The following is a 25,149-nucleotide window of genomic DNA, read 5'->3' as shown; positions in this document are numbered from 1 at the left end:
TTTTTATTCTCTAAATAACTTGTTTATCTCAAAAACTCAATTGTTTTGCTACAGACAAGAAAATCCTTTGTCTACACATACAAGAAAAAGGTAGAACCACCCACCCACTCTTTCCTTCCCACATGTTTGTTGCTGGCAAAGTTGCCAAGTGGTGCCAACATATCTGATGTCAGAAAATAAGCACTTGGTTGGCAACACTAGCAGGTTGAAAGGGGCTTGAATTCACGTACCCCCCAATTTTTTCAATGTAACTGAAGTATTCAATGCCTCACTCCTGGTCCTCATCACATGAAACATTGTGACATTTTGATACTCTGCTATGTTGGACAGTTGATTCTCCCTTTAAGCTCCAGCAATAGACATCTAGCATTGCTGCATTCCAGCACCCTCTGTATCTGGATTCCATTGATTTTACGTATATCATCGTGAAAATGTTCACCTTGTTTCTCACCAAGTTTGCTTAAATTTTCGGGAAAGTTATCAATATTGCCATGGAGGAACTTAATTTTTACACTCATTCTGCATGCCAATACTCTGAATGATTCCAGTATTTCATCTACAGTTCCTAGTAATTTGGAGCCTTTTTGTTGCAAAGGAAATTTTGCATTAAGTTTTTTGAAAGCAGTCAAAGGTGCTTTTTTACATGCAAAATAATGTAACACAGTTATTTTTAGTGGTTTTTATTGATTTTATCTGCAACGTTTCGTTCCAAGAACCGTCTCAAGCTACACTAAGATATACATAGAAAAACACAACCTCACATGGCTGGTCACTCTACACTTCTAAGGAATGAATGTGTGTCCTTATTTCCTCCTAGTGTTCCTTGCAGCTGGCTGTTTCTCCCCCTCCCCTCCATCCTGTAACCTACTCTTCTTGTCTTCCCTCCCCTCCTCCTGGTTCCACTCACCTTTTCTTTCTCCTTTAACTCCTCTGGCATGATAAAATCTTCCATTTTTGTGCAGAAAATTGAAGGTGGCTCAGGAAACTTAACTAACTTACTTTCCACATGCTTTTTTTATCAGTTCCACCCATTTTATACCAATTTCCCCTTTGTTTTTGTTTATTTTGTCTCCCCTGTTTATGCACATGTGCTTTGTCTCTGCTACTTTTCTCTCTATTTCATTTTCTCTCTTCTCCTTCATTTGTGCTTTCTTGATCTTGTGCCCATTTGTCAACATATGCTCACTCAGTGCTATTTTTGGATCTTGTTTAATGTCTCTCCTATGTGTGCACAAATCCTCAAAGTGAGAATCAACTTTTAGGTACTTCAGTGATGCTTTGTTCTTCCTGTTTATGCCACTAATATAGAAATACCAATCTGTCATGGTCTCCTGGTTCCAATTAGATTTTTTTTTTAAATAGATGAACACAACATGTGTTATAAACTACGTTCGGTGCCCACAGCTTGAGTTGGTCACTGACTTGAACACCAAAATATGCTCGATAGGCTCTTTTGTAAAATGCAGTAATATTTCTCTTTTGTTTCATAGGAATATACAGTCCACACGTGTAGTGGAAACAATTGGGTTTATTTACACATCCATGTTGTAACATTGTCACTAGTCATAGACACTTAAACTGTTTATGACAACATAATTCATAAACACAAAGTCATATGTCCACGATGGAACATAACCTTATGCAATCTCACTTCCATTCCTTCCATATACTGATGCTGTGATACATTTGTGTGGGCAGAATAGGGGTCAAAATTTCGAAAACTCTCCAGCGCTCAAAATTGGTGCGTGAAGGAAATATGCAGATGTGATTTTCTTTCATGCCTGAAGGCAAGGTGTAAGAATATGTGCATACTTTCCGTGAAGCAAAATGGTCTCATACCAGTGATATATATCATGTTATATTTTAAGTTTTTCTTTATCTTAATAAAAATTTCCTTCTCAGCAGTCTCACTGAAATTTAGTGTGTGTGTTCAACATCCTGATGTTGACTGAAATTAAACACAAGAGTTATGTAAAATATCAAGAAGTTTTGTGGTTAATTTCATGAATAACTGTTAGATATGAAGATTTCTTACTGTACTCATTGATTTTTTTCCCCCCACAGGATAGTACAGTACATCGTTCTGTGAAGCCCCAAATTCTTTCTGTCTTTGGAGACATAGCCCTTAGTGTTGGACCAGAATTTAAGAAATACCTTGACGTAGTTCTGCAAACGTTGCTGCAGGCATCTCAGGCACAAGTAGATAAAGTATGTATTTTTACTCCTGAGAATAATATGTATTTGCATCATTTTTATATGGAGATAGATTATGATGAATTAGTGTCATTTCTGCTCTGAGAGCCATCACTGCTGGAGGACTTTTTAACAACTGATATAAGTTGATAACCATTGTGTGGTGTCAATATCTAAATGTTCACATGGTAAATTTGGCCCAGAAATGAACTTTCTTAAGGGTGGCACACTATATTGGTAACTTACTCATTTTGCTTTGTCGGTAAAATTGGAGATATTTTTACTAATCTTGATATATCTTATGCACCGATATGAAATTTTGTCAATACCGGTACCAAAACTAACAATATATGAAGGGCTTTGGTGTAAAACATGGCGACATTTTGGTCATTTTTGAGTTGCAAAGTAAAATGTGTCATCCTTCAATTTTTGAGTGAAATTGCCATCTCGTACAATTTGGATTGGACTCAATGAAGCCTGAAATTGGTAAATGCAACACAAAAACAATTTATCTACAGTATAACTTCTAATAACCTTTTTTCTTAATGAATTCAGAAATGACCAAAATGTCACTTACTCTGTTTTACACCCAAACCTTTCATATAATTTACCTATCAGATATAAAGTTAAAAATATTTCATAAAGACCTTGAATAATTGGGACTTACGTGATGTGTGTTAATGTATTTTGCCTTTTAAACAAACTCTACCTTACAAAACCAGAGTATACGAATTATACCTTTATATTCACGTAAGAAACCTAAAGCAGAATTCCATAGAAAATGATTCAAGAATAATCTTAATATTATACCTCGCATATCCTGAATTGAATTAAAAATAAATTTCATCTCTCTAAGAATGTTTCAATTTTATTTTTCAATCAACTCTGGCATTAAGAATAGAATGGAACTCCAGTTTTTCATTCCTGGATTTTACATAATCCACCCTGCATGAAGACACATTTATTAAACTACCAGTCCTAGTATAGTAATATGTGTAAATAATCTCAGATTCTGCATTTCTTGAATTTTTAGTCTTTAGCTATAGCCTCCTGAAAAAAACAATGAAGCTTCACTGGATTTATTGAATGTAACACCATACATTAAGAAAATAAGGAACTCTTGAAGTGCACAAATAAAAAGATTTGACTTAGTTGCACGTACTGTGATGGTACTCCTTCATTTGGAATGCTTTGACACTGTGATTTTGACATAGTTTCATGTAGCTGAGGGCAGTTGTGGATAGCATCAAAATGCTTCAAGTGAGAAATACAATCAGAGTATAATTTAATTAATTTCATTTCTTCACTATTTGTTTATGAAAGGGTATTTCTGACACTACAATTATATTTTTGTTTCAGACTGATTACGATATGGTGGACTATTTGAACGAATTGCGTGAAGGAGTATTAGAAGCATACACTGGTATTGTGCAGGGTCTAAAAGGCGATGGCAATGCTCCCAGTGCAGACGTTCAGCTTTTGGTGCCCCATATGGAGTTTATTGTCAGATTTATTATTTTAGTTGCACAAGATGGGGATCACTCAGACAGCAACATAGCAGCATGTGCTGGTCTTGTAGGGTAAGTTCAAAATTTTACGAAAAATATTACAAGTCTGTGATCATTGTACACAACATTAATTTTGTCTTCCTTGCATATCAGTTAATGCAGTGGTTCTCAAACTGTGGTATGTGTACCCCAGGGGTACATGAGCTACTTGAAGGGGGTGCATGATCAGCTCGGAAGAGAAATGTCTGAGAATACCCACATAACAACATTTTTGCTGCAGTGTGTAGAGCAAACTTAATTGTTTTAGACTTTTAACACTCAACAGGAAATTAAGGTCAATTTTGTCACTGACAAAACACAGAAATGTGAAATCAACCATTGTTTCATATGTTTTCAAATAAAATACCCATTCGTATAATAGACTACATTTGGAGTCGAATCTTTGCTTGAAATTTTTAAGTGCATAACCAGACATCAAGAAACTGTGTTAGGCTATGCAGGCACATCCATCTAGAAACTGAGGATTTACAATATAAAAAGCTCCAAAATTGTGCTTCACAGTTTGTTTACAAGCTTATTTTTGTTCTTTACTTTTTTCAATAACTCTGGAAAAAAATAAATGAATATTAAGTTTTTTATACACTTCTTAGAATACATGTTTCACATTTTTATTCTTCTAACTAATCATTAAGATTGCTAAGGAAATACCCAATAAAATAATAAAGGTAGGATTATAATGTTTATTAGTTTACCATCTTCCCACATATACCCGAAATGCCATTTTGCTCTATTACAGATAAACGACTCCAATATATCAAAAATGCCCCACCAATCAGGCAGCCACAAAAGTCCACTATTCGGGTCAAACTAATTGCGGGGTTTACGTTAGACATTTAGTTACGACTAAAGGATACAATGAGAAAAAAAGTTTGAGAATCACCGAGTTAATGTATTATCTACATTTATTCATTTTGAAATTTACGGTTTGTTGTGTGTAAATCCAACTTTGGAAGGGTTTTTAGTTGTTCTGTTCTTTATTTGTATATTCTTTCCGTGTGTTTCTTTGTTACTTGGTGCGTGGGTGCACTTTTTAAGCTCCAATGGTTTTTTCTCATGGTTGGGGAGCGATTCTCCCCTTCCAAAACGTACAGGGCTAGACAAAATTAGACATAAATCAGGTGCTAGCTCTTTTTTCTCAGGAGCCAGGAGCTGGCATATATGACAAATATGGGCTAAGAATGCCTTGAATCCAACTTAGATAATGCTGCACGTTTTGAACTGCGACCTTAAAATATTTAATTTATTAATTAGTACAAGTTAAAATAAAAGTAATTACTAGAGGCATGGAAGCATGCTCCTGTGGCAGAGTAGTTAGCACATCGTGCTACGATGCTACGGGTTCCGGGTTCGAATCCAGGCCTGGGCATGGATGTTTGGGAGTGTCCATTCATCAATTTCATCACTCATCCCTATCTTCGCAATTAACCAAAAGTGGCACAGAAGCGAAGTAAAATAAAGCAAATCATGGAGGCATGCATATTTCTTTTTTGACGAAAACATGAAATGTGAAATAACACATTGTAATGTTAATTTTTCATGTTTGTGAAAGGTGTGAGATGCATTTTCCTACCCTGTTTTGTCACGAAATGATGCGAAATGAATTACAAAATGCGAAATAAACTATTAATCCTTGGATGCTGACACTGATTTTCCAGGTATTTGCACTAAGGTCGAGCCTGTTTTCAGTGGAAAATTTGAAATTCTGCATGGTTCTAAATTAAATTTTATGTTTCCGGGACTAAGTACGTTAGAGGTACAAATGATATTCGTTCAGTATATTTTGGGATATAATCTTGATGGGGGGAAAAAATTCCATAATCAGTTACAAGCAAAATAAAAATAAGGAAGTAACTATTTTGAAACTAATTTGAAATTCATCGGACCCCCATGCAGGCTACGCCAGGACATGAATTTCCAAAAGGTACCCGCATAATGCCTGGTATATTTGCCATTAATGTAAAAAAAAATATGCACTTATTTGTAATACTTTTGGAGAAAAGTAATATTTTTCAATATAGAGCAAAAAAATTCGAAGCTACAAAAGATAATTGATCTTACCTTGACTCTTCCTGGCTGCCATGTACCTTCTACTGGGCATGGTACTTTGGGTAGCATAAGGTGCAGAGGGGAACATTGCATTCTGGACACTGGAAATTTGTTTTCTTTTTCCCCTCTGCACAAAACCTGCACCTTCACTGCTCCTTTGCCTCCACAGGCATGTAGAGAGCCAGTCTGGGTGTTGTTGACGGACCTTGAGGACCCGACACAGATACCCCTCTTCCCCTCCTCTAAGAGGAGGCTTATAAGCTGCAGTTGGAGGAGAAAAAAGCCTCAATGACACAGCTCGCCGCTGGTCACACGCCACGAGCTGGGGAAACGCACACATGCTGAACAAAAGTTCAAACCGATTAATTTCAATTCGTCCAACTCGCTTCGTTAGTCTGTCATACCTACCCTCCTCAGCAACTTACCTAAGTAAACACGTGATGCAAGGGGCTAAAAATAGCATATCCAACACAAACAAGGCAAATCATTCAACAATACAGGAAAACCTCGTTAATAGGAAGTTCAAGGGACCAAAAAATGTCAACTTTGTATTAAACGACTTCGAGTTATCCAAACTTTTCAAGATGGCGCCTGTTTTCAGGTGTAAATAAAGTAGAGTATAAATTACCCCCCCAAAGGATGTTTTATACTTGGTGGTAGCTCAGAAAATAAGCTTTATATGTACTATATAATAATATTGTACGTTTTAAAGAAAGTGTAAAAAATGTTACACAAAATGAGAACACGGAGCTTAATGCGGACACAAAGATTCCAAGGAGACGGTTAACACCATTTATCCTGCCTAGTTATACAACCGGTTGTGCACGGGATGCATGTCTTGGCAAAAAGTCTTCTAAAAAACGGTATTTTCTTTTAATTGTGCAAAGTCGTTGCTCTTCCCCGAAATTCGTACAATTTTAGTTCATATGAAACCCGTTTGCACGAGAGACCTACAATCTCGTTTAAGTGAAACTCGGAAGAATCTTGACAATAGTCACACTGGCGCGAGCAAAGAGACGGGACCTTTCCCTGGCACCGGCTGTCTAAAACACATCCTAAAAAAAGTCATATTCTTTGCTTCAGTTAACTTCATATTCGCCCCCTCCCCCTTTGCAGGGATCAGTTCAAACTCTTCCTCAACTTGCATTGTAATCCACTCTGAAAAAGTAAACACACAACTTGCGATCTGTTTGCGTGTGTATCCTACGACACCACACTCGATAATCACTCTGGTTTGGATCCCACTTTAAACTGTATATTTAGTCCCGCTTAGCTCATCAGCATAAAAAGAACTAAAAACAAGCTTTAGGAAACTTGCGTCGGCCAAAACTTTTCCTGTATTCCTACATTGAGCATTGCAGTTTTTTTTTTTTTTTAACAGCAGCACGCTAATGGTTCTGAAGAAGAGCGGGATTATATGGCTTTGCGAGATTCAAAACAATGAAGCTTATTCCTTCGCACTGGATGCAGTTATCGGCAAGCGAGAGTTTCCAGCCGCTAGACTAAACACTGGGGCCAGCTGCAGGGTAAACACAATGAGACCGGCTGGAAGTTAGAGCAGCAGGTGGCAGAAGGGAAATCATTGGCATTTTAAAGATAAGGCAGTTGTCGAAGACTTTTATCAGCAAATTATCACATTACCATGCACACCAGTGGCGGATAATGGGCTGTTGTAGGAGAAGGAAGGGGGTCACATTTATTGTACTTATTCGTTTTAAAGAAGGTATTCAGAAACTTTTTCCTTTTTTAGACGCCAAAGGAAAGGAGCCCGTGTGTGCACACGAGCAAGAAAATCGTGGCCGAAACAGTTAGCAACGGGACCCCCCCGTTTGCTGATAGATAAAGGGGAGAAGTCACTCAGACAACAAAACACTGTTTTGGCAAATTTTATGACCGGCACAGTTGGGTATGAAGTGGGAAACTGGAGTTGCAACATACGTAAGATCAACTTCAACTTTTGCGGGAAACCTAGATGACAACGCATTAAGCGGGTTGACGATCTTTAGTTTGCCTATACGGCTTTGATTATCTGTAACAGTTTCCCTTTTTTTTTTTAATGAAGTTCAACAGGGCACAAAGAACACAGTTTTAATGATAGTGCTTAGAAAGTGGTTACCGGAAGTTGTCGGCTACCAGGCCAAAAGTTGCTCGCTCACGGGAAATTGCTGTACCTTGAGCTCAGAGCTAGACAGGTGGGTGAGACTTCCAGGCATCACGCGTCTTGTATTTTGGAACATTCGTGCTATCTTATCTCGCATTTCTCATCTAGCACTGGTGAATATTTCCAAGGTGGCACATTCAGCGGGGAAAGAGCTTGACCTGTCATGCACATTGACAAAGAATGCCAATGTCCAGCGTCCAGCGGGCATTTTGGGCTGCTTCCCTCGAGTTGTCAGCAGCTCTTAGGACAAGGAAACGTGTCAAGGTCAAGTTAAAAATAACGTCCAAGCTCTCTCCACATTCGATCTTCTCTTGTCGACTTACGCAGGTGTCTACTTCGAATTAAGCGAAACCAGTTTTGCTGAAGGGTCTTGTAAACAACTTCGTATTAAAAATTATCCGTATTTCGATTTATCCGTACTGAAATACATTATAAATCCTATCTTATCGGCTGGGGAATGGGAAGAACTTCGGATTAAAGGGTACTTCGTATTAACAAATATCGTATTAACGAGGTTTTCCTGTACTTACTTTGTAATCCTACTGTGCAGTTTTGTGAAACAGCAAAGAGCATTAGGCAGTTTTCCAACCCTTTATTGGCAGCTGGAGGCTTTTGACTTTCTTTCCCTGCCGCCTCCCCCTTCCTCTGCCCCCATCCGTGCTTTTGGCACCAGGAATGACAATTAAAAAAGAAGCGACGCTTTTTTTTTTTTTAAAAAAAAAAAACTTGCGACAGGTGTCACAAGCCATCCTTAAGGGAAATACCTGGTGTGACACCCATGTCGCAGCCCGTCCTTTAAGGGTTAAACACGAAATTTAGACTTTATTTACAGACGTGACACTTTCTGAAGTTTGAATTATCCTGTGAGTTATGCAATTCATGGAAAATGGATTAATTCTGTTGTAATATTTGAGAAGCAAAAATGGACTCCTTTATACCGGAATAAACTTAATACTCTGGTAACTACATAAATGTGCTATTAGAAGGGATATGTATATTTTCTGTAGTAAGTGCAGTTTTTAAATCAAATTTAGGATTATATTCACGATTTTGAAACCAGAATGTCACTTTATATTAGGGATGGGCCGATATGAAATTTTGGCCGATATCGATAAAGTACCGATATAAAATTTACCGGTACCGATAACCGATATTCTACCGATCAGATATAAAATTAGATATGGTACTTGAAAAACATGAAATGTTCCTTGATCTCCTTAACAAATGTGTATTTCGAGGTGACTGCAGTGCAAAAGAAGTTGAATATTTAGACAATTACTTTTTTAGAAAGTAGGGCATCGAGATTGTCCATAAAAATTACAACAAAATGGCAGAATTTTGCACTAAATTATAAGATATTTATCATATATCGGATCGGTAAAATAATCGGTAATTTTAGCGATAAACCGATACACCGATATGCCTATATCGGCCGATACCGATAGAGTACCGATTAATCGGTCCCATCCCTACTTTATATACAGCTTTTGATCCGATTTTTCACCACTGTAACACTGAAGTTTTGCTTTTTTATTTACCTAAAGTATGTGTGTCCAGTAATTAATTCTTGCGTTGGAGTGGCCTTCCTAATTCTACCAGTAACAGCATAAATAACCATTCAATACATAATAATAGATGGCGGACTCTGCCATATATATCGCTGCATATTTTAAAATTCTGATAGCAACACTGCAAGAATTTATAATGGCATGTTGGTTATTCTGATTTAAAAATATACTTGTTACAGAAAGCACACAGAGATTTAAGAACTTATTCTGTACTCGTTATTTTAGAAAAGGTAATGGAAATTTGCGCATGTGAACTCGTTGAAATTTCAGGCACCATGTCAACTGGGCATCCTGTATTTTTCTACACCTCCAAACATATATAAAAATTAGGGATGGGTCGATATGAAATTTTGGCCGATACCGATAAAGTACCGATATAAAATTTACCGATAACCGATATTCTACCGATCCGATATAAAATTAGAAATGGTCCTTGAAGAACCTGAAAGGTTCAATGACCTCTTTAATAAATGTGTGTTTCAATGTGACTGCAGTGCAAGATAAATTGCATATTTAGACATTTACTTTTTAGAAAGTAGGGCATGGATATTATCCATAAAAATTAACACAAAATGGCAGAATTTTGCACTAAATTATCAGATAATAATCGATATATTGGATCGGTAAAATAATCGGTAATTTTACCGATAAACCGATACACCGATATGCCTATATCGGCAGATACCGATAGAGTACCGATTAATCGGTCCCATCCCTAATAAAAATGCAAAGTGTGCTCCAAAGATTTGTTGTGGATATGACAAAGGGTTTCTTTTCTGTTCGTGAGCTATCACGTACAGTGTCATTTGGTGGCAGGATAATGCATGTGTGTTTCATTAGACTTCACAAAGTAGAGAATACCAAATGAATGCTCAGAAACACTGTTCACTGAAAAGAATATACAAAGAAACTGTAAATAGGTGTCCATCACCATGTTTATTATCTTTGTTTTATGCAACGGAAGGTTCAGTAATTGAAACACAATGCAAACAAGCTTCTGACAGCCTCTGCACCAGCCTATGTAAAAATCAGTTTGATAAAACACACAGGATGTAAGAGAAAAATGAATGAGAATATTTCACCGACAATTTCCTGAGCAATACTTGTTCATCTGGGGTATAAGTGGTGAGTCTTTCAGTGTGCAGTGAAAGGTCAACCTCTTGTTACATTTTTACTCGGATCCAAACTTGTGGGGACTGTTCATGTGTGTTTGTCCCCTCGTCTATTTTAACAACCTCTCTTCCATTAAATAAAATTTCGGTGTTATAGCGGTGAATAATCACATCAAAAGTGCTATATAAAATGACATTTTGGTTTTAAAATTGTGAATATAATCCTAAATTTGATTTAAAAATTGCACTTATTACACAAAATAAACTTTTCCCTTCTAATAGCACATTTATGTAGTTGCCAGAGTAACTGGTCCATTTTTGCTTCTCAAATATTTACAGCAGAATTAATCAATTGTCCGTGAATTGCATAACTCACAGGATACTTCAGTCTTCAGAAAGTGTCGTGTCGGTATATAAACGGTAAATTTCGTGTTTAAGAGTCAATTTCGCATTTTGCATTTCATTTCGCATTATTTCATGACAAAACCGGGTAGAAAAATGCACCTCAGACCTTTCAGAAACATGAAAAATGAACATTACAGCATGTTATTTCATATTTTATGTTTTCGTCAAAAACGAAATTTGCATGCCTCTAGAAATAACACATGAAATTTTGAGTTTATTTACAGACGTGACACACACTGAAGTTTGAATTATCCTGTGAGTTATGCAATACACAGAAAATTTGTTAACTTTGCTGTAAATATTTGAGAAGCAAAAATGGCCTCTTTATGCAGGAATAAACTTAATACTCTGGTAACTACATAAATGTGCAATAAAAAGGGATATGTATGTTTTGTGTGTAATATGTGCAGTTTTTAAATCAAATTTAGGATTATATTCACAATTTTAAAACCATAATGTCATTTTATATACTGCTTTTGATCAGATTTTTGACCGCTATAACACTGACATTTTATTTTATTTACTGCTCCTGAACCCAAAATTGACTGTTTTTGTACCGAAATGTTGCTTTTTTATTTACCATGCGTCTACTAATGAGGCTCTTGCTGCCAGACTTGTGGAGACTTGTGATTGTCCCATAGCCAACTTTATACGACGGAAAAATGCTTATATTCATAAAATTAACAATAATGGCATAATTTTGGACTGGATTTCATGTTGCTTATGGATAGAGGCACATATTTTTTGTAAATAAGAAAGCAAAATTTCTGTACAAAAACAGTCAATTTCAGGTTCAAAAGCGGTAAATAAAATAAAATTTCGCTGTTATAATGGTAAAAAAGCGGTATATAAAATGACATTTTGGTTTTAAAAATGTGAATATAACCCAAATTTCATTTAAAAACTGCACTTACTACACAAAATAAACATACCGCTTCTTATAGCACATTTATGTCGTTACCAGAACATTAAGTGTATTCTTGTACAGTCACGGCCACTTCTGGGTTGTAACAATCTCATTGAAAATTAATGGAGTTGTTACAAACCAGAATTGTCCGTGACTGTACAAGGGGTCCATTTCTGCTTCTCAAATATTTACATCGGAATTAATCAATTTTCCGTGAATTGCATAACTCATAGGATATTTCTAACTTTGGAAAGTATCATGTCTGTAAATAATCTCTAAATTTCATGTTTGAGTCTATTTCGCATTTTGCAGTTTATTTTGCATTATTTCGTGTGAAGACAGGGTAGGAAAATGCACCTCACACCTTTCAGAAACATGAAAAATTAACATTACAATGTGTTATTTCACATTTCGTGTTTTCGTCAAAAACTAAATATGCATGCCTGTACTTATAGATATATCAGATCTGTAAAATTGTTGATTATTTTATTGCTAAAACCAATACAGCCTGTATCAGCTGATAGTGATAGTTTCCGACATTGAATTTTTTCAATGTGACATCTCAGTTGTGGTGCACATGAATTTTCTTTGAAGTAACACAAAATGCATTTGTTCACAAAGTGAATATTTTTTATGTGTAATATTATCAAATTTGATCAGACATGAAAACATCATGGCAATTGAGGCTGCATGTTTGAATCATGCCTTTGTGATGAAGATACATTTGTCAAAGTGCAATTTCCTTTATGCATTTTTGATTTAGAAGACTGTGATCGTGATAGGCACTACAAACATTTCTTTGCATCAACTGTGTACACAAGTGAAATCAATTTACAGCCATTTTCGTATGTTTTTATTTCTTATGCAGAGGAGCAAAGACATGTTTTCACTGAAGTTATACAGATGTGTACCATTTTTTTTACTGTTTTTGTGAATTTTATCTGCCATAAATTTGTATTTCCGCTGTTCTACTGATTTGAAAATAAAGACATTTAATCTTTTTTATAATCAGTGAGTAACTTGAACATCAACATAACTGTTGTTCGTTAACTGCTTGTAGTCTTCATTAAGGATTTTTCTGTTTTCAGTGATCTCTGTACTGCGTTTGGAAGTCAAATGTTGCAATTTCTAGATGTTGATCCGATAACTGAGCTTTTGACTCAGGGCCGTCGCTCACGAGCTTCCAAAACAAAAACTTTAGCTACTTGGGCTACAAAGGAAATTCGAAAGTTGAAAAATGCAGTTTCTAGCTGGTAAGTTTTTTAAATATTCTTATAGTCATGGGAATTTACGTACAGTTGTATTTGTTAGATACCTGTAGATGCTCGAACTGATTTTAGACTAACCTTTGATTCAGTCTTAATTAGATTTCGTTGCCGATAACCTAATACACATGTATGTTCACACATGCATAAAATTTCCAGGAACCCTTCCTTGTAGATAAAAAATGAAACACTTCAAGTCTCTGGGGGAAAAGGAAGACTGAGAGAAAGTAGGGTAAAAATGTAGTGCTCAAATATATTTAATATGCAAGTTCTTTCAAACAAGGAAGGTTTTTGAATTTTTGAGGATAAAATCTTTGTTATATATGTTACAAATAGTAGCATAAAATCGATATTACTAGAATATTTTATCAGTATGTCAATTAAATGCATCAAATGGTATGCACTTTTTCTATTCCACTATATTCTTCATTATCAATGGTGGTCTAAGGTTGGATATAGGGACACCAAGATGACAAGTGACATGCTGCATGAAAGTGAAGTTTAGAAAGAAAGGCAACATTTCATACTGGTCAGATATGTCTTGCTCAGACTAGGTAGTTTTCATGTCACCCAAGATTATGCTAAGACTGTGTGTGGTGCATGTGCAGCGTTTAGCAATTGCTTGGAAACCTGGTCAAACATCTGTCACTTTAATAAATGAAAATTAATGGTATGTAAATTTATGGTGGTATGTCCATTGTATGTAAAGTAATGTGACTTGCTGATGTGTGGTTAATGTTTCATTTTGTAAAATGTAGGTGAACAGGGATGAATGAGTGAACAAGGATTTTTGGGTGCATTTACACACATGGCCATTTTGCACCCTTCAGTGTATATATACGAGGAAATGTCCCATTTTCCTTACTTGATAGTTAAAAAGGGGTATAAAAACCCCCTTGAGAAAGGCTAGAAGTGTAATGTTGTAAAGGTACCTGCACAGGTCAAACTCTGTACATTAACCTGACAGTGGGAGAGGCCTGCTCTTCTCAAGAAGTTAAAAACATTAGTCATAGTCTCCCAGCATCCATCATTCAGCACTTGTTGCTTGGTTTGTGGGTATGTTTTATCCTTGGCAATCATGTGCTGCACAAAGGTGGTGTCACTTTCAGTCCTTTCCAACAGCTCTGGGCCATCTGGAGGGAAGCTCATCCTTCACAGACTTCCTGCCATTCACAAAACTCTTGTGCCACTCATGCTCTTGATAATCACTGCTCACCGTACTCCTGCCGGATAATGGTCCATGTTTACGTGGCTGTTTTTCCTAACTTCACACAAAACTTTGTTCACACGCTGCTAGATTTTCACATTCATGCTCCTATCATCACCAAGAACACAATACCGCTGCAGCGAAGACACCTGTGTTACTATGTGCTGCCCTACCACCTGGCGGAATCTTGCGGAAACACTTTCAAGGTCACAGGAGGAGCTGAAATCAACGTACCACCTGCCACAAATTCTAATTCCACTTCCAATTATAGCATCTTGTCTCGAAACTTTCTAGACAAAAGTCGTATAAACAAGCTGGGGGAATGTTGTATCTAAAGATATCGGTTCAGCAGATACATGTAGATAGGTATTTCATTCTAACCACTTAGTTCAACCTTGTATAAACTGGTTGTAGTATACTTCACTTAGCACACTGATTTCACTATGCTTCTGGTTTATTATGGATCTTAACAGACGGGAGATACCAGTAAGATAATTGGGGAGCATTGTTTGTAGCACTTCTCAAGGAACAAAAGGTCAAGTCCAACCAGCTTGAGTGAGATTGGCATACAGGAAACCCAAGTCTGGATCACAATACATGCACAAACTCTCAGGCTACTCCACACAACAAAAAACAACATATGGACAAACTTCTTCAAGAGTTCATCAACCTGACATAGCAGACTGAAGACCTGCAGACAGAAATCTACCACATAACCTCCCAAGGCATCATCAATAACATCTACAATAGACATGAACTTATCAACTAGAATAAAAATGAGCCAGCTCCATGCGCAAAGTGACCAGAGTGAAATGGAGAAGTGGGAAGGCCTTCCCTTCGCTCCATGGCCTAACGAATAAAATACAAAAAGTTGTGACGAGAGACAACTTTTCTATAGCCTCCACCTAACACACTTGAAGAACTATTATACCAACCAAAATGAAAGTGGCATCTGCGATCTGCACCTGTGGAAGCATAAGGATGGGCATGACCAAGCGCAGGCTGGAAGATAAGCTCAAGGAGCATGATGCAGACGTGATGCCAATTCGTAACAATGGTAGAAGATAGAACGACATATTGGCAGTGACGGTATAACTTTCCTTAAAAATAACTGGAAAATATACGTTGGTCTGATGGTGAAAGGCTACTTAACCACAGTTTTGTTTTGCCAGGTTACAAATAAAACATGCCAAGATATATGTTTCAGCTGAAATGCAGTCCATGAAAGCAAAAAAAACATCCAATTTCATTTACAGTGTGGTAAAACTGTTGAACCTTTAGCATTTTGAATTCAGCTGAAAGATATTTACTGAAGAAAATTTTTTATAGTACTTTATATGATGATACATGGTCAAAACCCAAATGCTGAATACCAGTCATAAACCCCGGTAGATGTGTATTTTTGTCTGACCAGAAGAACTTCATGAGCAATGAAAAGAATTAATAATCACAACTGAAATATTATGTACTTTAGTGTGATAGGATAAATTTCCGTTTTGATATCAATCAAGAGGTCAGGACAACAGTGGGAGCATCATTGACTGCAGATTTTATCCTTTTCCATTTACTTATTTTTTAAATGTACTAAAATTATTTTAATTATAATGAGGTGTTGAACATTGACTGATGGAAGAGAGTTTACAATCATGAATAGTTCCAGATCAAATTATCATTTGTTGTCATAAGAATAAATTAAGTTTGCATTGTGTTTGCCATGCAACATCTTTTGAACTAGAATCAAACAATGAAATATTTGATAAGCAATGTGCGAATTGTAAAACATGAACATGATGTGCAATGGCCTGTTGAGACAAAACTTATTTTATACAAAGCATGATACCGTTACTGTGTCTCAGTTCTTCTTTGTACATCAGAAAAGAGTTGTTTGATGAGGAATGTTTAAAGGGCATTAAAGTAGTCAAATTTGAATTAAAGTTAAACTTGTACAGAAGTTTTGCACAAAAGGAATGGAAATTTGAAAAGTATGAACGAAACCAAATACTGATATTTAAAATCTGTCCAGCCATGTAACAGTTTGTAACAATATGTTAAGATTATGTCATCACTGGTAACATTTAACAGGTTGGCTATTTAGTCTTCAGTGTCTATAATTTGAAACAAATTGGCTCAAGCTTTTCAAGAATTATAAAATTTAATAGCCTCGCACATGATTCTTCATCCTTGAGTGGAGAGGTCTACCTAAAATATAAAAATGGAAGAAGCATAGAAACCTAGCATGAAATCTCTTCTCTCCCTCACTCTCAAGCATTGACAATGTACAATAAAGTGTTAATTCATCTTAAGTCCCATGGATCTGTAGAATGGAATAAACTTGCTTGAGATGGTGAGAGTTCAGTAACTCACTGCTTTAAAATGTTTTGAGCATCTATGTGAATGCTTGCCTGGTATAGTGGAAATGCAGGCAAAAAGGACCTGCACAGAACCACATGTCCTGTGCATCATACTCGCACATGGAGGGAGGGGTAGAGTGGAGCATGTTTCCTGATGGCCGAGTTGAATGAACGGAGGGAAAGATGCACGAAGGCTTTGGCCGAATGAATGGGATCTTCATCCCTAATCTATCCAAAAAAAAAATTAAGTATTGGTGTGTTCCAGTTGATGCTCAAAGTATCTGCAAGATTCTAATTTTATATTATCAAATTGGCCCTTATGTATTCTTTTCATTTGAACAGACAAGCATGGACAGGTACCAAAATGTACAAAATGACAAATTTAATCACAGAGAGAGAGAGAGGGGGGGGGGGGGGGCAGTCATGCATTTCGAGTTACTGACTACACGGTGGTTTAATTTCCTGCTCGCAATATTCCTTGCACTCGAGAGTGGTGTTTAGTTTTGTCTAAGCATGAACTTAACAAGCTTCTCTGTAACAATTGCTGCATGAGCTGCTGTGTGCCATAATCTAATGAATTAACACCGTATTATGAAATGAGATATGTATGGTCACTGCTTTTCTGCTAGGATAACTTGAGCTATGTGGTATCAGTCTTTAATGGTTAATATGGCCACTATGAAGCCAAATAAATGCTTGTCTGATTAACCACTTAAGTGGCTATGAGAATTTATTTTTCTTTCCACATGAGATAACCAGTGTCAAAGAATGGCTTAATTTCCTCCCTTTACCCAATGAAAAATTAATTATTTCAGGTTGATATTTTCAAGTCTCATTGAATTTGAATTAACAGCTACAATGAAACAAGGGCCCATGCTATCAATTGCACAACCAGCAGATATTCATTACATATATGTAAATCAATGTTATTGGAACAGTACTTGGCATTGGACAAAGTATCCCTCAGTTTCAAAATCTTTATTGGTTACGGCTGCTAATATTTGTCACACCTTAGGTACCATTTTCACCTAAGTGGTTATCAGAAACCATACCTAAGAAATGTCATTTGTAAAAAGAATTCTTAGGCAAATTTTCTGTGGAAGAAGTCAAAAAATATTTTTTATAATGTAGATGATATAGTGATATTCAAAATTGATACCATGAAACATTTATCTCGCAAATTGTTCTTAAGAAATTGATTGTTCTTGAAACTCAGTTTCCAGTTGCCTGCATTGAGATATAACCATGGCTGGATTATCTCGGTATCCATATTTGGTGTCTTTTCACTCCTTTTCAATTTTTCATTCTTTTAGGAAGCTTGTAGTGAAGGAAATAACTACAGTTTTCTATACGTGATGACAGTTTTCGTCCTGAGGAGGAGGAATAGAAATTACATTATACAGTGGGGGAACCCTTGCATTTGGTATGACATGCTAAGAAGATAATTGCTGTGTGTAGACTTGCTTTCAGGTGGTGTTTAGGCCAAGTGTAAGTTGTGTTGTCATGCAAAAATCATGTGCAGTTTTGGTAAAGATGGTTGAAGTACTTGCTTGGCTTGGTTTTGGTAACACTTGTGGAGTTACTAGATTTGATCTATGATTGGAAATAGAGATCAGCACTTTGAGCAAGAGAATCTGAAAGTACCACTGTTCTTTGTGACAGTGTTTGGTAAGTGTGCATGTTGAAAAGCATAAATTATTAATGCTGCATGTGAAAGTGCAGCTTCTAAAGGAAGGGCTGCAGGAGTGAAGAAAGAAAGTTGCAATTTGAATTGACAACAGATGGCTTAGGGGTGAGGGGGGCTTAGGTGTATGGGAACTGAGGAAAACTAAAAATAAATCCTTCAATCACATTACACATGGTTAATAAGTTTATATGCTTAACTGAAAATCATAAATGCTATTAGATTAGAAGACTTGTCTTTCAACTATTTTTGATACACTACATTAGAACTATTTCTTGTTATATCTATGTACTTTATACAGGGTGTTGCAAAATACCTGTTACAACGCTTGGGAGGTGATTCTACAAGTAAAAACAAGGAAAAAATGTCATGTGAAAAAATGTCGAAATCGGCACCGTTTTCGAGTGACAGGCGTGCGAAAATCGCCTCACACCATGTGTAAAGTACAATAACTCAAGAAGGAAGAAATATATCAATGTCGGAATAAAATAATACAAACAAAATCGTACCTGGTGAATACAATGGTGCATCAATTGAGGCCCAGTGTAAATTGCGCAAGGGGACTCTCAAAGAAAGTGGGGAATCCCCTGATGGAAAATACAAGAAATTTACTACTATCTTCTACATAATGTTGAGATCGGAATGTAGCCAGTAAAAAATGACGACGTATGTCCACATGTCCCACTACTGCTGGGACACCGTCCCACACCCGGGAAATAGGAAAATAACTGCAAATCTCCTGTTGTACACGGTTCACATTGCGGTTCGAAGAAAAGAAACCAATTTGTCGCATGTCTCACTACTGCTGGGACACCATCCCAAATGGAAAAAAATACTGGAAAATCATAAAAAAAAGTTTTCAATCCCTTAATGTTGACACACTACTTTGCAGTACGAAAAACAAAAGTTAAACAATGGCCACATGTCGTTAGGCTGTACATATACTACAAGAGAGCTCCCCAAAGAAAGTGGGTAATCCTCGAAGGAATGAAGACGGAGAATGGCGAGAAAACGCACACAATGGCATGTAACATTTCCAGGCACAGCACATCTGGAAGGGATTCCACTGAGAAGCGCACAACCTCCGCACATGCAGATCGACGGTATGAAGTACAGCGATATCCAGCATCTTCACTCGTACCTTTCACTAAAGGACACTATGTGGTGCTGATAGGGGCTCACACAAACACCGGTATACTCAGAGACGTTGTTGAAAATGTCCGCCATTGACTTCAAGACAAAGATGACATCGGCGAAGCACTGATTGTCTGGTACGTGCAAATACCTCTGGCATGTCACCAATTGTCCCAGCAGCGGCACTAACACGAGCAACGAGATCCTCAGCACTTTCCACAGGGGTTTCATACACGAGCCTTTTCATTTCTCCCCACACAAAGAAATCCAGTGGTGTGAGGTTGGGGGAACGAGGTGGCCACGGTAAAGGTCCACCCCTGCCAATCCAACGATCGCCGAAAATATCGTTGAGTAAGGCTCTGGCTCCCCGGTCGAAATGTGCGGGGGCGCCGTCGTGTTGAAACCAGATACGTTGTCTACCTGCCAGTGGCACGTTTTCCAAAAGTTCAGGTAATACGTCATGTAGAAACACCCGATAATTCCCACCACACAAAGTAGATGGCAAAATGTACGGGCCTATCAAGTGGTCACCTACTACGCCACACCACACATTCACTGCGAACCTATGTTGATGATGGCGCACAATGATTGCATGCGGATTGTCCATATCCCAGACGTGGCTGTTGTGGCTATTGAACATGCCGTCCCTGGTGAACATTGCCTCATCGGTCCACAAAACTATTGTTGGGAACTCTGGAATGGAAATAGTTTGTTGCACGTACCATTGGCAGAAATCCATGCGTAGGGGAAAGTCCGTGGGCAGTATGTGGTGCACCTTATGCAATTTGTATGGGTGCAATCCCTCCTCTCGAAGAACGCGGAACACATTGCTATGGTGGGTTTGTTGAGTACGAGCAATGACACGTGTGCTGGTGTCAGGACGGTCTCGTATCGCGTCCAACACGTCCTCTTCAAATTGCACAGTGCGCACAGTGCGGGGTCTTCCACAATCCCACCTACGGGGTAGTAGAGATCCAGTTTCACGCAGTCGAGCATCAAGTCTTTGAAAGAGTGCATGTGCTGGTAATCGCCTATTGGGAAAACGTTCGTGATACAAACGACGTGCTTCACGGCTGTTTCGGTTTGCCTCTCCATAAACGAGATGCATATCAGCAAGCTCGTGGGTAGAGTACTCCACCATTGTCTTGTTCGAGAACTGCCCAGAAACAGGGGCACTTTCCCTCCGAGTGACGGATCACAACTACCGTGATTAGCACCCACGTAATGTCACACAGGTGTCCACGCAGTTGTTGCAAACCGAGAAAGAACACGGGAATACGTACTCTACGTACAGTATTCCTTAGCGCAATTCAACCATACACACACGCCAGACTAAACTCCACGCTGCGAGACGCAGAACAAGACAGGAAAAACAACGGTCGACTACAGTCTCTACGTAGTATCCACCAACACTAATACGTAACAGGTGACCTACACTCACAGCGCCTCTAGTGGAGCTTTCTGTACCAATTAGCTGAAATCAATCTGAGCGTAATTTGACAGCATAGCGTCATTTTCGAGTGAATTTCCTATTTCCCGAGTGTGGGACGGTGTCCCAGCAGTAGTGGGACATGTGGACATACGTCGTCATTTTTTACTGCCTACATTCCGATCTCAACATTATGTAGAAAATAGTAGTAAATTTCCTATATTTTCCATCGGGATTCCCCACTTTCTTTGAGAGTCACCTTGCGCAATTTACACTGGGCCTCAATTGCTGCACCATTGTATTCGTCAGGCACGATTTTGTTTGTATTCTTTTATTCCGACATTGATATCTTTCTTCCTTCTTGAGTTATTGTACTTTACGCATGGTGTGAGGCGATTTTCGCACGCCTGTCACTCGCAAACGGTGCCGATTTCGACATTTTTTCACATGACATTTTTTCCTCGTTTTTACTTGTCGAACCACCTCCCAAGCGTTGTAACAGGTATTTTGCAACACCCTGTATAGTGTGTGTGTATGTCTGTATATGTGAGAGAGAGATCTATTTGGGAAGAAACAAGAATATTTTGTAGGAACTCATCTTGTGACTGCTTGGACAATATCATCATTCGGGATTTTATTCGAAAAATATGGATGTTTTGGATTGCATGAATGTAATTTATTTATGCAATGGGGAACTGGCAATAGTTTCAAATGCAGTTCTACTATTTTTTTCCTTCCCTGGTGTACTACAAAGTTTATGGAATCAAATGTTTTGAGTGTCTGGACACAAGTGTTCCTTCATCAATTTTATCTACTCATCATTGAGAATCTCATTGTATGCATGAGGATGCTTCTTCATAAGTCTTATAAATACGTACATAGTGACATTTTCTTTGCTTTGTGTTCCCAAGGTATGACACCTAATGTTCATAGATTATTTCCACAGTAACCAGTTTGAGCCCTTTAATCAACACACCGTGTTAAAAACATACAAATTTGGCTTGGAAGATCTAAATCAAATTTTTCTTGCAAATTTTCAACACCGTGCTTGAGGTCATCTTGATCTGTGGCAGATGTGCATCGAAATATATCCGAACAGGTCAGCAGTATTAATTTTGACATAGCATTTACACTTCCTTTGATACATCAGCTTCTTTTCCCCATAAGGAAGTACGGGTATTTCAAGCATGAAATAGGGAAAGTAATAAAGGTGTCTTTGTCATATGTCGATTGGTTTTGCACTTTGAGACACACATGAATAATAATAAAACTATTCTCACCCTGATTAATTGCTGCATGCTTTTGCACAGCTGTTGGTATTTTAATTACGTTACCCTAAGTGTTTAGTATTTTTCTCTGAAAATAACTAGAAGCAATGATTGATATCTAGGAAATTCTACAGCAATCCCTATATTTAGTAACAACAAATAAATGCACTCGCATCCATTGAATAACGTGTATACATATATTTTCATAGACAACTAATTAGTTTTTAATGTAATTTCCATGTGGAACAAAAAAAAATACCTTTAGAATTTTTTAAGAGCCATGTATCAACAGGATAATGGAAGAATTTTTTGTGGACAAAAATAATATTTTTTTGTTAGAAATTTAATTTAATCATGCAAGTAGTGGTGCCTTGCTGAGACTGAATTTCTTTGTATGCTTGTAACTTTTTTTTTGTATGTGTGAGTGTGTATAATAGTCTGGCAGCAGACTGCCATCTGCTCAGAATTGCTATACTGACCTCAACCCAGTCCCTGACTTTTCCTTGCAGATCCACGAATCACTCTAGTAACTTGGCTGAAGATTGGATTCCCAGATACTCTTTTGTTTTGTTTTCTGCAAATCCCCACTCCACTCTGAAGGCTCATCCAGGGTGAACGCTATGGTATTTGAAAGGCAGTGCAAGTGACAAATGCAGTGCAGTGTGTATTTTTTCATGGGGTACAGTAAAGGAACGTGAGCTCGTGTGACTGACATGTAGTGATGCCTAGCGTGCAAGAGGAGGGACGCTGAGTGTGAAGACTTCAGACAGGATGCAAGATGATGATTCATCTGTGTGACAGAAGATGTGTGATTCCCAAGACTGAATTCCATACTTTTTTTTTTCTTAAAATTGTGTGCGGAGTAGTAGAGGAGCAAACTTTGCCAAATGCCTTGCTGTGAAAAATAGTGAAATTCCTATTTGAAGGAGGTCAATTTTTTCTTATGCATACTGATGCATGTTTTTCTCGCCATGCAGATGTATGCAGTTTTTGTGCTCAGATATAAAACTGGAAATCATGGTTTGAATTGAAACGTACATGATGTTCTAGTTAAGTCAACATATCTGTTACATCCTCTGATGTATTAATAGAAAGGTGAAGTGCTTTACGAGGAAGGCATTTCACTTTTTGCATCAAACGGTGCAAATTGTTTACTATAAAAATTCCAATTTTCACTTCATGAAGTGCCTTGATTAAATATAATTTGTAAATTTATTCGATGGCTCTCTGACCAAATTAATAATAATAATAATGTTCCAAAGATAACTGTCTAGTAAAACAACCTGGCAGCCTGCATTTGGCATAGCTTTTAATCAGGGTTGTAAGTTCTGCAGTTATCATGGACAGGTCAGTTTTCTACCTTGGCCAAAGAAATGTGATAAAAGTGGGAAGCCCCTTTTTTAATTTACTAGTTTTAATATTAAAGAAAAACGAATTTTTGCTGGGATAAAAAATGCTGGTCACATTTTTGTAACTCCTGTTAAATGTTCTAGTGTTTGTATACAATAACGTTAATACATATTCCAAGTTTTGATATGTTAGTACCTGTTGCCTGAGTTGAACTTCGGGGTTTTTGGGCAGTACTATACTTAAGTCACTTGATTATTCCAAGCCATGGCTGTTAAATGCCATGGCAGTCCTTGTTCAGGTGACTAGATAACATTGTTAAAAGAAATGAATCCAAGGTATGCACTGACCTGAACCAAACAAACCTGTGATTTTTTCCTGACTGTGTGATAATTGCGTCCCGTACGTTTGATGATGCGCGTGCCTTTTATGTGTGCAAGTGTTGCACTTCAGAAGTGAAATCTCTTCCACTTGTATGTAAGTAACTGAAGTTAACGGATGAATGCGAAAGCGAATAATTGTTAAAAATCTGTACGTATGGTTGAACTTGTTCCTGAATAGTTGTAAGAGTATGTTAGTACTTGAATGAATGAACGTGTGCAAGTTCGTGTGTGTGTGTTAACACTAAAGACTTTGGACGTTTGATTTTATGAATGAAATATACCTTACTGTGTGCCATGTTACCCAGAAATGTAAACAAATGTATGATTGTACAAGTTACGGAGCATGCAAGTTCTTTTTCCAAAATGTTCCCCTTTGTTATGGAGCATATAAGGAATCACTCCTTGCATTCTTCATCTTCCTTAAGCCTGTTGCTACTGCTAATTAGATGCCAAGCCCAAGTAAAAAAGAAAATTAAAAAAAAGTATATTTACAGGTCAGAAAATGGTTTGAATTATGTACAATATAAAAAAAACTACACACACGTTTGTAAAGTAAATTAAGATAACTGAAAACTTAATGTAGCCTAATGATTTGGATGCTCAGAAGCACTTTTCGTAGGGAAATAAATTTAGTTCTGTACTGGCAGTGAATAAAGTACCTTAAAAGTTTAAGTACTCAATGTGTTTGAATTTTATTTTATTTATTTTATTAATGCCACATTGGTGCCTGAATGCATTGAGTGGTAGACTCACAATCCCTGTAATGTATGCTGGTGTTACACATATTTAATAATGAACTAGTAAGAGCTAAATTCTTGCAAGTGAGCAGGGGTCAGAATTTTAAATTCAGACTCTAGACAATGTTAGTTTGTAGAGTACATATCTTCTTGAAACGTTACTTAATGTTCTAGTTTGTAATGGGTTCCTCTTTTCATTTTATGTAGATATCTAAAGCAGATAAAAATCTGCTTTACCCACATGCTGTCTCCATGGTTCAAAGGTCAATGTATGGTGTGCAATAGATGAAAGACAAACCAGCTAAATTTTAAGTTCCCTTTTACCAGCTAGCTTTTTAAAATTTGTTTTAGACCAGCACTTCTGATTCTAATTAAGATTTTTGT

General features: G+C 37.3%; 1 protein-coding gene across 3 annotated transcripts in view; it reads left to right on the top strand.

Moving 5' to 3' along the window:
* Fs(2)Ket (Importin subunit beta Fs(2)Ket) overlaps positions 1-24,703 on the top strand; it is a 103,398-nt gene extending 78,695 nt beyond the window's left edge. For 2 of the 3 annotated variants that reach the window (XM_083138230.1, XM_083138214.1), the window contains exons 13-16: positions 2,065-2,208; positions 3,553-3,773; positions 13,049-13,213; positions 22,788-24,703. In XM_083138230.1, the coding sequence (XP_082994356.1) occupies positions 2,065-2,208; positions 3,553-3,773; positions 13,049-13,213; positions 22,788-22,794 (537 nt within the window). In that variant the 3' untranslated portion in view covers positions 22,795-24,703. The remainder of the gene's footprint in view (positions 1-2,064; positions 2,209-3,552; positions 3,774-13,048; positions 13,214-22,787) is intronic. The other variant, XM_083138223.1, reaches the window with a different exon arrangement.
* Positions 24,704-25,149: the final 446 nt, after the last annotated feature.

This window comes from Lepisma saccharinum, chromosome 1, assembly GCF_977018435.1.
Source record: "Lepisma saccharinum chromosome 1, izLepSacc3.1, whole genome shotgun sequence".
NCBI classification, from domain to species: domain Eukaryota; kingdom Metazoa; phylum Arthropoda; class Insecta; order Zygentoma; family Lepismatidae; genus Lepisma; species Lepisma saccharinum.
Note: the sequence above shows the minus strand (reverse complement) of the source record. Positions and strands in the feature narration are given on the sequence as shown.